This window comes from Schistocerca gregaria, chromosome 7, assembly GCF_023897955.1.
Source record: "Schistocerca gregaria isolate iqSchGreg1 chromosome 7, iqSchGreg1.2, whole genome shotgun sequence".
Classification (NCBI taxonomy): domain Eukaryota; kingdom Metazoa; phylum Arthropoda; class Insecta; order Orthoptera; family Acrididae; genus Schistocerca; species Schistocerca gregaria.
In genome coordinates, this window is record NC_064926.1 from 324,544,085 (window position 1) to 324,559,205 (window position 15,121).

Below are 15,121 nucleotides of genomic sequence, written 5' to 3' on the forward strand. Positions count from 1 at the left end.
TTCCAAACAGTTTGTGCGAATTCTACATCATAAATAAACTTTTGAAACGAAAATTACGCCAGAATCTAATAGTCTTCATGCACACTAAAACTTCGTCATGAACTCTAAAGTTTTCCTTTATATTGGAGAAAAGCATTTCCTAATAACAAAGATTCTACAACGTAAATTCGTCTTGCAACGAAGAGTCTGTGTAAAGAGGTACAAAGCTCTTCAACAGCAACTTTCTTTGGCTCCCTGTCTGTGTGTTCGCCAAAGCAAACTTGCCAGAGTCCGCGTCGTTAACTCTCTTCCTCTAAAATAAATTTTTCCATTCGAAAAGATTCACACTGCATAATTATTACACAGGTTATTAACTAGAGGTGCGTTAACTATAAGGCGCAATGAAATGGAAACAATAAAGATGGAGAAAAGTATGTAAACTGTTTATTATTTCAAAAATGGTTCAAATGGCTCTGAGCACTATGGGTCTCAACTGCTGTGGTCATCAGTCCCCTAGAACTTAGAACTACTTAAACCTACCTAACCTAACGACATCGCACACATCCATGCCCGAGGCAGGATTCGAACCTGCGACCGTAGCAGTCGCACGGTTCCTGACTGCGCGCCTAGAACCGCGAGACCACCGCGGCCGGCTATTTCAAAAGCAATGACCTGATTGCGGCTATGAGCTTCCCTCATTTATACGACTCCAAACTAAAGAGCGAGCAGGGGAGCGAGTGAGGAGGGGGTGTTGACATAACAGTAATAATTAACTGTCAAAACTTCTACATCCTTTCGAGGCGAGTTTGTATTGGTTCCTGGCTCAAATGTGAATCTTAACATTCAGTTTTAGTGGGAAAGCTACATTTAAGGTAACAGTGGAGTGCAGTGTTACATTCTACACAGAACAACCTCATAAATTGCCACTAAATGTTCCAGTGCAATTCCGACGTCTTAACAATAAAAAAGGTGGAACATTTATAAAAGCTTTCCGTTAAAGTGAAAGCAGTTCTCAAAGTGAAACTGTATTAACATTTGCGGGTTCGTAGTTAGACACTATGACAGCAATTCAAAGTTATAGCGAGCAGTATAAAAGGCGCGATTTGTCATCCATAATAAGAGACGATAATGGTTACGAAATTTAGAAGTAAGAAACGAATAAACAAGGGCCGTTACATTACCAAAGGATGGAATTCAGATGAGTGGTTGCTAGTTTAGCTTCTGTTGTCCGCTATCTTATTTTTTGTTAAGTGGAACTCTGATTTGAGATCGTAATTCCCAGGTATTTGTAATTCTGACATGCGCCAACAGTATTTCCATCTATGATACTGTCATATTGCTACTCCCCAAAGAAAGATCTTTAGTTTTAGAAAAAATTATTATCAGTACAACGTTAGTGTGTGTTTCTAAGATTTTCTTCGTCGTGTATTCAATATCATAGTCACCTAAAGCTATCATTATTTGATCATCAGCGAATAGTAAACTTGATAGATAATCCTCACCTATGTTAGGCCCATCCCTCCATACTTCTTCATCCATTCTTCAATAACTTCGCTCAGAAATGTTTTTAACAGAACAGGTGCCATAGAGCTTTGTCTAAGGTCTCTGATTGGCAGTATGGTAATCTTCCTATAAAATTGATCCTCTATAGACAGAACAGGTACGTCACTCCACCCTGTCCAACACGGGAGAAGTTCTAGAGCTGGCCTGCAGCCGTACCTTGGTGACGGTGTTGAGGAACTTGACGCCGCGGTACGAGATGCACAACGCGATGTCGGGCGTGGTACGAGACTCCCGTGGCGTCTTCTTCAGCTTCTGGATGGACTTCTTGGTCGACTCGGTGCCACGCAATTCCTTAACCAGCGTCGAACCCAGGTACTGCAAGAAAAACCAAGCAGGAGCCCTCAGCTGCTGTTGCAAGTGCTACAAACTTCCAATTTTTTTTTATTTATCCGCGTAGTGACACTGATATTCGTAACAATATTTGTAAATCGACACATATTTGTTCCTGGGGTAAGGCATACATTATATATTTCACTATATCATGTAATCTTTCCTGATCAAATTTCTAAACCAAAAAATTATGTTTTACAGCATGTTTCAAGGTCACCTTAATGTCGTGCTTAAACATCTCCGAGTATGTATTTGTAGCAACCAGTCACGTTTCAGGCATTCACATTCAGGTTGCTCTCCTAGACTGGTGTTTTCACGTTTGTATAAGAAGGGTTAAAATCAGATGTACGGTACTCTAACTAAAGCTAATAAGATTAGCGAAGGTTGCTCTCAGTAAGCGCATATACTACTACTACCTTGCAAATAATATCACATTTTGGAGAAGAAAACGTGAAAATTGACTTCACAACCCCTTCTACACAGTAGAAGAATTTCTGAATATGTAATAATATGATGAGTGTGTGCGTGTTTCAGGAGACAGAAAACCTGAACATCTTTAAGTATAAAACACTGAATGTTTGTTTAAAAAAATACCCTACGACGAATCGCGTAAATGGTCGACCATTGCCACATTTCTCTCTCACAAAAGGTACCATAATTGTGAATCGGACTCATTCCACATCATGGCGATAGGTCGCAATTATGACAGAGAGGACATCCAAATAAATGTCTATTCTTGTCACTTCTTATCACTGTGTATGTGGATATAGCACAACCCCTCCAAGGAAAGAAAATGGGGCCAGTATATGCTGAAGCTACTAATTGATGGGACGTGGCACTAAATTTCACGACCATTATCCACACATACAAGAGCCTCATTTTTCTCAGTTATGATCCCTGTTAACGTTCTTTGGACTAGTCCCCTTTCATTTATTTTTACTCTCTTCATATAATTTGATGAGATGCACTTTGTCTCGCTCTCTATGTCCGACTACCTTCTCTCAGCCACATCACATATCTGCTAATAAAATCTTCACACCTTCTCAAACGCCTGCCACACTTGCTCTGCACACTCCAGTCCTATCATGTAACAGGTGTCTGTCCTCGAGCACCCCAGTCCGCTGACTCGTCAGTAACATCAAACTCTACCTTCTTTGCGTCTCCAAACACTCCACATCCTTTTCCAGGAAAATTTAATCTCCTTTCTCTCCCAGACCGTGAAATTATCCCTGAAATCTGCTACTTCTATCACATCAATGGCAGCCTAAGCCGTCCTAATATCCGACGTGAAGGATCCAACTCATCTTCTTGCTGTTTAATTATTATGTTATTCATTTTTCGACGTCCGTGTCCCATCGATTAGATCTTTCTCACGCGTACGTAGCACACGTTTTATGTTTAGTATTCTTTCAGTTAACAGATTGTTAACCTTCAGTTACCAGATGCCTTTACCAAGATAAAAACCATCAATTTTAGAACTATGCTCATCGTCATACCAACAAAAAATTTGGTATTACTGGTTCACAATATAAATATTTGCGGTGAGAAGCAACAGGTTGTCAGCTGTCCGCCAACGCATTCCACCTATAAGTTCTACCTGGCACCAGAACATGCAATAACGAAACGGAATTTAGTACAATGGCTACGTAAACCCATCACATTTCTAAACATTCATGGTGGTGTCTGTTTGTTCTATATCGTGTCTCCCTACCACTTTCGTGCAACGACGCTCTGAGCGTGTTTTTTAGGGAATTAGCTAGTTTGAACCTGGGACCTGTTGCTGGTAAGGAGACGCCAGACCACACATGACATGTAGAATTCAGAAGAGTTCAGTGAGACTAGCGATGATATAACCAAATACTTAATGATTTCAGCATCAGCTCCAGTGCACTCTCTGTAAAAGAATCTTAATACTAACTAAATTTAGTGGAAGGGGTTCAAGGATTTCCTATTTTTAGTTAGCTGGTAAAATAACATCAAAAAAGCAGTTAAGTTTACCATTGGAAATTTTATTCTACTCACAAAACATTGTTTATAAATTGCACTATTGATAAAAGGAAATGTTTGAATACAGGATGATAGACACCTACTGCGTTCAACAAAAATGTGAACGAATATTCCCTGAGTGGGTTTCCATGTTCTACAATGGATTGAAGGATGGCCTATGCCATATCACATCTATAATATAGGTTTAAATTAAGTTTCACAAGAGAGAAAACTATCAAAATGGTCTACAGTGACCCTCAATTATCTTTAATTACGTACCTAACTTGTCGTAAATTACATTGGCTGATGTGGCTTCTCAATAACTATATAACAGAAAAATCATCGCATTTCAGATTTTTACTTCAATTGACAATTGTGAACACCATGAGTTTTAATTAACGATCGACACTAGTATTACGCAAAAAAGGGGTGTAACAGATGAGACTTCTGCAGTTCTGAGTGAAGCCTTATGCTCAAAAATGCGGCATCGCGTGCGTTCATTACCGTGTCGGTGTTTAAGCAGCGTCAGGGCGGCAGCGGCCGGCGGCACAGCTCCGCTCACATCGCCATCTCGGAAGCAACTCTCTTATAACTTCTCCTTACTACAATTTGCCGAAGTTAGTTTAAAAAAACTATCTGGCTATGTTTTTATCTGACCAGTCGGGGTCTCAATGTTAACCTTAAGCTCCGCCTACAAAAATTCTGTCGATCCAATGAGAAACAATATACTTTTCGTGGTGGGGCAATGTTTTTTAAAGTTTGCAACGCAACAGAGACGCTAAAAAGTCTCACGCTAAAATCTGCAGCTGGTGTGGTCCTTTTAGCGTTATCGTGAGATCTATACTGTTCTTCTGGACGGCTCTATCTTTTAACATGGGCTGGAGGATTGTCCTAATGTAACAGACACGCGAAAAAGTTTCATGCTAAAACTTGCGGGTGGTAGTGGCCCTTTTTATGTTATCGTAAGATCTATACTGCTTTTCTGGAGGGCTCTAGCTTTTAACATGGGCTGGGGGTGGTCCTTGACGTACCTGAGACGCGAAAAAGTCTCAAGCTAAAACGTGCGGGTGGTAGTTGTACAGGAAGGCTGGCCCGCCCGTCCCTTATCGTAGGGCCTTCTAGCTTAACACGGTTCTGCTCTCGGCTTCTGTCCTCGTTTCTCCCCTCGGAACTGCGTCTGCCTTACGGTGGGAAGGTACGACATGCATTTAGGCATTCTTGTGTTAGTCTGTGGTATTCCATTTACCACTCGTTACTCGTATTACTTTGGTTAATTTAATGTCACGATTTATTCGGAGCTATGTGACATACTACTGGATTTGCTTATCATGTCAGGGTTTTCATGGAAGGTGTTGGATTTGCCTGACACCTTACACATTCGTAATCTGGTAATACATCACTCCTGATGACAACCTTGGAGGAGAGCGCCGAGACTCACTCAGATCTGATGCAGCAGGAACCTCTAATGTCTCTGTATGCCCATCTTTCAACAGACGGTTGCAGGAGCTCGACTGTTCAGTACAGAATTTCACATTAAACACCACAGGGGACTTCTCCTTCTTACAGAGTTACCTGATCTACACAATGAAACTTCTTGAAAAGATCACAAAAAATTAACAGCTGGCGATATCTTGTTATTTAATACTTGCACTACACTCATGCTCATAAATTAAGGATAACTGCAGATTGTGGTGCCACATAACGTGGCACTACACAAAACTGGCACTAATAGCATAGGCACATACGGAACACACACGACACAGATCTGTAAGTCCACAGTATTGGAGATAAGTTGAGAAAACCGTCCCGAAACACATGTGCTGCAAAACGCCACTGTTTCCTGCGCATGTATCCCGAAATCAGTATGGGATATGATCACCATGCACACGTACGCAGGCCGTACAACGGGTTGGGATACTCTGAAGCAGGTGGTCGAACAGCTGCTGGGGCATAGCCTCCCATCCTTGCACCAGTACCTGTCGGAGCTCCTAAAGTGTCGTAGGGATCTGAAGATGTGCAGCGATACGTCGACCGAGAGCATGCCACACGTGCTCGATAGAGTTTAGGTCTGGATAGCAGGCACGCCACTCCATTGGCCTGATATATTCTATTTCAAGGTACTCCTCCACGATGGCAGCTCGGTGGGGCATTGCGTTATCATCCATCAGGAGGAATGTGGGACCCATTGCATCCCTGAAAAGGCGGACATACTGGTGCAAAATGACATCCCGATACACCTGACCTGTTACAGTTCCTCTGTCAAACACATCCAGGTGTGTGCGTGCACCAATGACAATCCCACTCCACACAATCAAACCACAACCCTTTCATGGACCTTAAGGGGTTCGTATCTTGTTCGTGATTCACGCCAGATGAAAACCCGGCGAGAATCACTGTTCAGATTACACCTGGACTCGTCCGTGAACATAACCTGGGACCAATGACCATGTACTGTGTTCTTGACACCAGGCTTTACGGGTTCTCCTGTGTCCAGGGTCAGGAGAATGCACTTTGCAGGTCTCCAGGAGAGTAAAACATGTCTGTTCAGTCGTCTGTAGACTGTGTGTCTAGAGACAACTGTTCCAGTGGCTGCGGTAAAGTTCCGAGCAAGGCTACCTGCAGTACTCCGTGGCCGTCTGTCGGCACTGATGGTAAGATATCGGCCTTCTTGTGGTGTTGTACACCGTGGACATCCCGTAATGTAGGGCCTGGACACGTTTCCTGTCTGCTGAAATCGTTGCCATAATCTTGAGATCACACTTTGTGGCACACGGAGGGCCCGTGCTACGACCTGCTGTGTTTGACCAGCCTCCAGTCACCGTAGTATTCTACCCCTCATAAGGTCAGGAATATGTGGTCATTGAGCCGTTTTCAACACATAGTCACCATTAGCACGATTTTATTTATTTATTGTTGCGTGGGACCAAATGAAGGAGAAGTCTCCATGGTCATGGAACGAGTCAATCCATGAAATTTTAACACGATAGTAGAAACAGATAAAACGAAGTATAAGAAAAGTATTCTTGCGACAATTCGTAACTTTTAATAAAGTAAATCAAAAATGTAACACTGGAAATTGCTTAATTTTTCAGCTCTTTCAGGAGCTCCTCGACAGAATAGAAGGAGTGAGCCATGAGGAAACTCTTCAGTTTAGACTTAAAAGTGTTTGGGCTACTGCTAAGATTTTTGGGTTCTTGTGGTAGCTTATTGAAAATGGATGCAGCAGAATATGGCACTCCTTTCTGCACAAGAGCAGGAAGAGCATTCCACATGCAGATTTGATTTCTGCCTAGTATTGACTGAGTGAAAGCTGCTAACTCTTGGGAATAAGCTAATATTGCTAACAACAAACGAGATTAAAGAAAATATATATACTGTGAGGGCAATGTCAGAATTCCCAGACTATTGAATAGTGGTCGATAAGAGGTTCTCGAAATTACGCCACATATAGCTCTAACAGGCCGTTTTTGAGCCAAAAATACCCTTTTTGAATCAGAAGAATTACCCCAAAAAATAATGCCATATGACACAAGCGTATGAAAGTAGGCGAAGTAGATTACTTTTCGTGTTGAACTGTCACTTATTCCAGATACTGTTCTAATGGTAAATAAAGCAGCATTTAGTTTCTGAACAAGATCCTGAACATGGGCTTTCCACAACAGCTTACTATCTATCCGAACGCCTAGGAACTTGAACTGTTCCGTCTCGCTTATAATATGCCCATTCTGTCTGATCAAAATATCGGTTCATTGTTGAATTGTGAGTTAGAAGCTGTAAAAATTGAGTCTTACTGTGATTTAGCATCAAATTATTTTCCGTCTGAAAACGTCTGCGCACTTGAGTACTGCACCGTACTCTGACACCTCTGCGTATGTGGACTGCTGCCAGCGCCATCATGCGACGACCGCAGGTCAAATGCACCGCACGGTCATACCCTAGGTGATTTAATGCCGCAAACCGCCCACCAGAGCGTAGTTTCACCATGTATCAGGATTATCCTTACTTTATGAGCATGAGTGTATTTGAGGTGTGAATGCATAAATAGCATTCTCCCTTCCGGAATGCAGACTGTGATATGCAGTAAGTAACAGCTCAGCGGTGCCCCCGGCTTCGGCCCATCTGGCCGGGACCGGAGCCGGCCGGAGACTCACGTTGGCGACGTAGGTGACGGCTCCGGAGACGAGGGCGTGCGGCCGGTGTCGCCAGCGCGTGGTCAGCGCCGACGGCACGCCGACCAGCAGCTGCGCCGGCTCCCGGATGCTCAGGTCGGACGGCGGCTGCGGCGCCGGCCGCGCCTTGCGGGGGCGGCCCAGCGTGCCGCACGGCGGCGCGGGGGCGGAGGCGGCCGACGCCGGCAGCTTCTCGCGGATCTCGTCCTTCAGCTGCTGGATGTTGCTCTTCTGCGGACAGAAGCGGCCACGCGACCGGGTCACTTCATCGACAAGTAGGTGCGTTACCAGTAAGTAGACAAGGGAAAAAACGACCGGTCGACAGCGGTAGCAGTATTTGAGTACTGAATAACCGGTATTTTTCGGGATTTGTTTGGCCTCAGTTACAACAGGTGTTTTTATTTTCTTAGTAAAACTGAAGTGATATCAGGTGTTCCCCCGAGAAGCTCCCTGGGACCTCTGCTGCTCCTGATCTACATAAATGACCTGGGTGGCAATCTGAGCAGTTCTCTTAGGTTGTTCGCAGATGATGCTGTAATTCACCGTCTAGTAAGATCACCCGAAGACCAGTATCAGTTGCAAAGCGATTTAGAAAAGATTTCTGTATGGTGTGGCAGGTGGCAGTTGACGCTAAATAACGAAAAGTGTGAGATGATCCACATGAGTTCCAAAAGAAATCCGTTGGAATTCGATTACTCGATAAATAGTACAATTCTCAAGGCTGTCAATTCAACTAAGTACCTGGGTGTTAAAATTACGAACAACTTCAGTTGGAAAGACCACATAGATAATATTGTGGGGAAGGCGAACCAAAGGTTGCGTTTCATTGGCAGGACACTTAGAAGACGCAACAAGTCCACTAAAGAGACAGCTTACACTACACTCGTTCGTCCTCTGTTAGAATATAGTTGCGCGGTGTGGGATCCTTAGCAGGTGGGATTGACGGAGGACATCTAAAGGGTGCAAAAAAGGGCAGATCGTTTTGTATTATCACGTAATAGGGGAGAGAGTGTGGCAGGTATGATACGCGAGTTGGGATGGAAGTCATTAAAGCAAAGACGTTTTTCGTCGCGGCGAGATCTATTTACGAAATTTCAGTTACTAACTTTCTCTCCCGAATGTAAAAATATTTTGTTGAGCCGAACCTACATAGGTAGGAATGATCATGAAAATAAAATAAGAGAAATCAGAGCTCCAACAGAAAGGATAGGTGTTCGTTTTACCCGCGCGCTGTTCGGGAGTGGAATGGTAGGGAGATGTGGTTCGAAGAACCCTCTGCCAAGCACTTAAATGTGAATTACAGAGTAATCTCGTAGATGTAGATGTAGATGTAGCAATAACTAGGGTAATGGAATGTAGTCGAATTAAATCGGGTGATGCTGAGGGAATTAGATTAGGAAATGAGACACTTAAAAAAGTAAAGGGGTTTTGCTATTTGGGGAGCAAAATAACTGATGATGGTCGAAGTAGAGAGGATATAAAATGTAGACTGGCAATGAGAAGGAAAGCGTTTCTGAAGAAGAGAAATTTGTTAACAACGAGTATAGATTTAAGTGTCAGGAAGTATTTGTATGGATTGTAGCCATGTATGGAAGTGAAACATGGACGACAAATGGTCTGGACAACAAGAGAACAGAAGCTTTCGAAATGTGGTGCTACAGAAGAATGCTGAAGAGTAGATGGGTAGATCACATAACTAATGAAAAGGTATTGAACAGAATTGGGGAGAAGAGGAGTTTGTGGCACAACTTGACTAGAAGAAGGGATCGGTTGGTAGGACATGGTCTCAGGCATCAAGGGATCACCAATTTAGTGTTGTAGGGCAGCGTGGAGGGTAAAACTTGTAGAGGGAGACCAAGAGATGAATACACTAAGCGGATTCAGAAGGATGTAGACTGCAGTAGGTACTGGGAGATGAAGCAGCTTGCACAGGATAGAGTAGCATGGAGAGCTGCATCAAACCATTCGCAGGACTGAAGACCACAACAACAACAACAACTAGGATAAAAACCATAATATATATTAACTATAACAGCAGTGCTAAAATTGTTCGTTTTTAAATAAGCTCCTTTAAAGAGAAATACTTTTGTTTGTAAAATTTCCATTTATTTAATATTGCTGTATTTCAGCAAATGGGAAAAGCGATCAAAGCTATTTTAATAACAATGCCGACAGAAACGTGCGACAAACACATGGTATAAGGATCAGTACAACACTGCTGAGACCTTTTCGGTTATTGAACTTTGCCACAGCTTTGTTTGGTGAGTTCCTAGAACTGATGCAATTACTGATGTTCTATGCATGAAGTTCCTCCTTAGTATATTAATCAGACAAATTATATGTTCCAGAGACATAACAAGTCTCAAATTTATCTATGGTGATGAACAGAGACCGAAGCAGTGAATTAAAATTTGTACCGACGCTAGAATTCGAACACGGGTGTCCTGTTGACTAAGCACACGCGCGCTGACCAGTACGCCACACTGGTACTGCAACTATCCCACCCGAATTAACTACCTTAGTACGCCTTCCTCCGTAACACAAACTCCAACTCAGACCTCAGCCCATCTTGATGCTACCCAATCTTAACTCACATTAGCACAGCGGAAGCTTCCCGGCGTTGGAATAGTACCTCAGCACTGAACGGAATGGGGATAACCCTGCCTTTACCTCAGGTGTCGGTGTTATAATAAACAGATAAATTTTATCAAACAGAGACGAAAAAGGGGGTGCTTGGGATCGATTTCCTGATTTCTGTGACTGCTCTTTTGCGGATGTCAGATGCCACTGCAGCCATCATTTGAAAATGTAGGTAGCAGCAGTATTTGTTCGTAGGCAGCCAGTCTCATTCAACACAGTGTCCTCCTGTTTGGCGTGTGGACTTCCATCAAAATGGTGCTGTGTATTCTGTACACAGAGGCATAGTTCCAGGGCCGATATACAGAGCACGTTTTCATGTGAGCCCCAGCTGCTTCCAGTACGTTTACGGATAGTGTCGTACCGGACAGATAATTTGAACGAGCAGGAAAGGTAACAAAAGAGAAAAGTCGAAACGAAATTAAAGTACAAGGAGAAGACATAAAAAAATGAGATTTGCCAGTGCCATTTTAATTCCGTCCGAGACGGCAAATGTCTTGGAAGAACAGCTGATAGGAAACACGTATTGTCTTGATAAGAGATTGTAAGACGAACACTGACAAAACTGAAACAAAGCTACTGGAAAGTAGTCGAATTAACTTAGACGATGCTGTAGGAATTACATTAAGAAATGAGGCACTGAAAGTAGCCGATGATATTAGTTACTGGAACAACAAAATAATTAAAGCTAGCCAGAGCAGAGAGGATATAGAATGCACACTGAGAGTAGCACGAAAAGCGTTTATGAAAAAGAAAAATTTGACGACGTAGACTATAAATTTAAGCATTAGGAAGCCTTTTCTGGAGGTATTTTTCTGCAGTGAAACGAAACGTGGACAATAAACAGTTCAGATGAAGAACAGAATGGAAGATTTTGAAATGTTGTGCTAGAGGAGAATGCTGAAGATAATTTGGGTAGAGCGAATAACGATGAGGTGGTACTGACTCGAACTCAGGAGAAAATAACTCACGGCGCAACTTGCCTAAATGAGGTGTCGATTCATAGGAGACATCATGAGGTATCAGAGAATCTTAAGTTTTGTTATGGGCCGTTCGACCCACTCTTAACTACTTCTCTTCTCTCTGGAAACATAAGCAGATAGAATTAATAGTCTATACACAGAAGATCTCAAGAAGGCAGAACCTTTCATCATAGGTCGTTAAGCATGCGATAATCTTCTTGAATATGCTGGGCACACACCAGGAGAGATTCCCGAATGCCAACTTCCCCGACAGGAGTTGAAAGGAACAAAGGATTCGAACTCTGTTCGAAAATATGGTTTCACACTGAAGAATAGTTGAATGAATGAAGTAGGAGCTGTTTATGAAGAACAGATAAGATTCACAATATTATCGATTTAAGTAATTCATTATCTACTCTATTTAATAAATTTTGTTATTCAGAACATCCTGTCTTTGTCTAACTTCATCGGCGTGAAGTCGCTGCATTGGACACCGTCAACCTACTGTGCTTTCAGTGCCGGTACTGCATCACTATTATCCAAGCCTTAGCATCAGCAGGAGGATCAATTCCACAAGCGGCAGCAAAAAAAACTGTACCACCCATACGGAGCTTACCTCTTGAGCCAAACATTGTCAGCTGCTGTATTATTCAGCAGCCTCAGCCACCTTATCTTTAGAATGTGAACGCTCTTTGGTGTTCTCCGTATCATGGACACAGTAAGTGATAGGAAACATTTATATACAAAAAAAGTGTGAGCTCTAAAAAGACTGAAGTTGAAGAATCATTGCACCATCTCAACGATCAGTTTATGCTTACTAAACGCTCTGCAAGCAGCTATAGAGTCACCGTAACGTACGTGATACTTGGCAGCTAGAAAAGTTAAGAGTAACAGATGCACTTAAAATGAAATTGAAAATGGAACTAACAACGGTGAAAAATGGAAATGCATACGGGAAAATGGAGTAAATATGGCGCTAAGTATGGAGCTACACTCCAAAATTTATTTACATTTTTTCGATTCCTACTGGGGACTGTATGAGGAGCAGTCCAACGGAAAGCGAACACCCGCCACAGCAGGGCCATGGAATGGTTCCAAAAAAAAAGTAATCTTCACACACGTTAAGACGTTTATCTTACTGGTAGACGAGCTATTCCAGCTCCGTAGAACGCCGTTGGCTGTTGAGCATTCATAACCGCATCCATTCTAGCACTTTCTCATCCGGCTGAAACCGAAGTCCACGCGTTTCTTTGTTCTGGTTGCCAAAAATCTCAAAATCAAACGGTGATAGTGAAACGTCCCCTTTGAAAAATTAATAATGACTGTGCTGACTTTCAATAATCCTTACAATAGAATGGCCGTGACTAACAATAACCTATACCTTTTATGAATCAATTACCTCGCAAAAATCTTCGTTACTCGAACTACTGCAATACAGCGACGCCAATACTGCCAGCTAAATATAAGTTTCTAACTACTAAAGGCACTAGCTGCTGTAGGCATAGTTAGCAAATGAAAGATTTTGATAAACAAACAAGGTATTTACCTTAATAGTGTTCAAAAGTCGTAATATATATCAGTTTATGGCATCTATCTTACAAATTTCCTTTTTCTGACGGACACACGTCCAGATCGTCCGCCCTAAAGTCTGGCACCTCCCTCCCCACATCCGCCACTGCTGGTGGCTCACCTCGAACTGCCCAACGCTACGCGCTGTTCACATCCAATTGGCCAACACTACACAAGCAAATATTCCAACAATGAGTCCAACCAGCCACAGACTGCACACAGCGTAGTCAGCGATTTTCATACAGAGCGCTACGTGGCGTTACTAACAAAAAACCCTGAACAGCCTACTTACAAAAGGTATGTGCAGTACGGAAGATCTTGCAGTGTTCCAGACCGAATCGCCGAAGCGTAATTTTCGCCCGATTGGTGACGGGCGGAGGGAGGGGGCAGGAGTAAGGGGCGATTCCTCCGCTCGTAGTGTTCCTCGAGGGTGGAACCACAATCAATACGCAGCGCTTTGAAGGCACTTGGCAGAAACTGCAGCGCTCAGGAATGCTGTCGGACTGAATCATCCTCTTGCACGATAACGCCCACCCCCACATTACCAAACGGACGAAGGCTACGCTTCAGCGATTTAGTTGGGAAACACTACATCATCCTTCGCACAGCCCACCTCTTTCCCCGAGTCATTTTCTCGTCCTTCGCGACCACCAAAAACACATTCGTGGGCGTCCGTATCAGTCAGATGAGGAAGTGGAAGAGCGGGTGCGGTTATGAATTCGTCAGCGGCCGGCCGCGTTCTACGAAACAGGGATTGACAGTCTCGTCTCCCAGTGGGACCATTGTCTTAATGCTTATGATGATATCTTTGGAATGGAACCACTGCATAGCCCCGTTGTGGCGGGTGTTCGTTTTCATTTGACTGCCCCTTAAATGAAACATGTGACAAATGGGGCGTAATGAAAGTCAACTCTCTTTTCAAGGCTACAAAAATAAAAATCGGAACAATTGTAGGAGTGTTAGTAATGTAATACAGCTCACAAATGAGATGAAAAATTTAAAAAAATTAAAAACTCCTAAGCATTTGCTAATATAAACTGCCTGATAAAAATTTTTATGCATTTAGAAGACATGTGTCGATATTAGCGGAATTCGTACACATACACATCATTGGTGGGTATGTAAATGGAAAGTGTTGCAATCCGTGTAACAGGTAGAACAGCCGGCAGAGTGCGTCAGTGTTGTTCGAGTTTAGTGCTGTTACTAGGTGTGGTAGCGTATATAAGGGGCGTGAAATGGGTCAGATTCTGAATGATCACTATGAAGGATTCGCAGATACCGCATATTCGCGTGAGACACAGTTATCAACGACTGACTGGAGTTTATAGGGGGCTCTTTGTGGATCCGCTTGTCTGGCTGATCGAATCATCCTGTTGTAACAACACATTTTATCAAGGAAATAACTGTGTCAGACATTGTGATGTGTATAGCAGCCAAAGACGTTACTTCTTGCATAAGAAAAGAGAACATTATCATTGCATTGTCTCTGATTTTTGTTATCTCTTTTGTTCAGTGTAAGTTGGCCGCTGTAGCCGAGCGGTTCTAGGCACTTCAGTCTGGAACCGCGCTGCTGCTACGGTCGCAGGTTCGAATCCTGCCTCGGGCATGGATGTGTGTGATGTCCTTAGGTTAGTTAGGTTTAAGTAGTTCTAAGTCTAGGGGAGTGATGACCTCAGATGTTAAGTCCCATAATGCTTAGAGCCATATGAAATTTGTTCAATTTGACGGAGGGAACTTATAATCGTGAAAATTACGTTTTACAAGGTATTATAAGGAAAAGTTGTATTCGAGGAAGAAATAAACGAATTCTCATCTCTGATAAACAATTAGGTGAGTTTCGAACGTAAATATTACTCTTTCTAGTCATTCTAAATATACCTGAAAGGCCGAGCGGTCTAAGGCGCTGCAGTCATGGACTGTGCGGCC

At 42.9% G+C, this 15,121-nt stretch overlaps 1 protein-coding gene across 1 annotated transcript in view; it reads right to left on the reverse strand.

Annotated features, from left to right (window-relative positions):
- The window catches only part of LOC126282387 (ankyrin repeat and SAM domain-containing protein 1A-like), a 790,528-nt gene that overhangs the window by 19,975 nt on the left and 755,432 nt on the right, over positions 1-15,121 (reverse strand). The window contains exons 14-15 of the mRNA XM_049982044.1: positions 8,010-8,258; positions 1,699-1,857 (exon numbers count right to left, since the gene is read on the reverse strand). Of these exons, the coding sequence (XP_049838001.1) occupies positions 1,699-1,857; positions 8,010-8,258 (408 nt within the window). The remainder of the gene's footprint in view (positions 1-1,698; positions 1,858-8,009; positions 8,259-15,121) is intronic.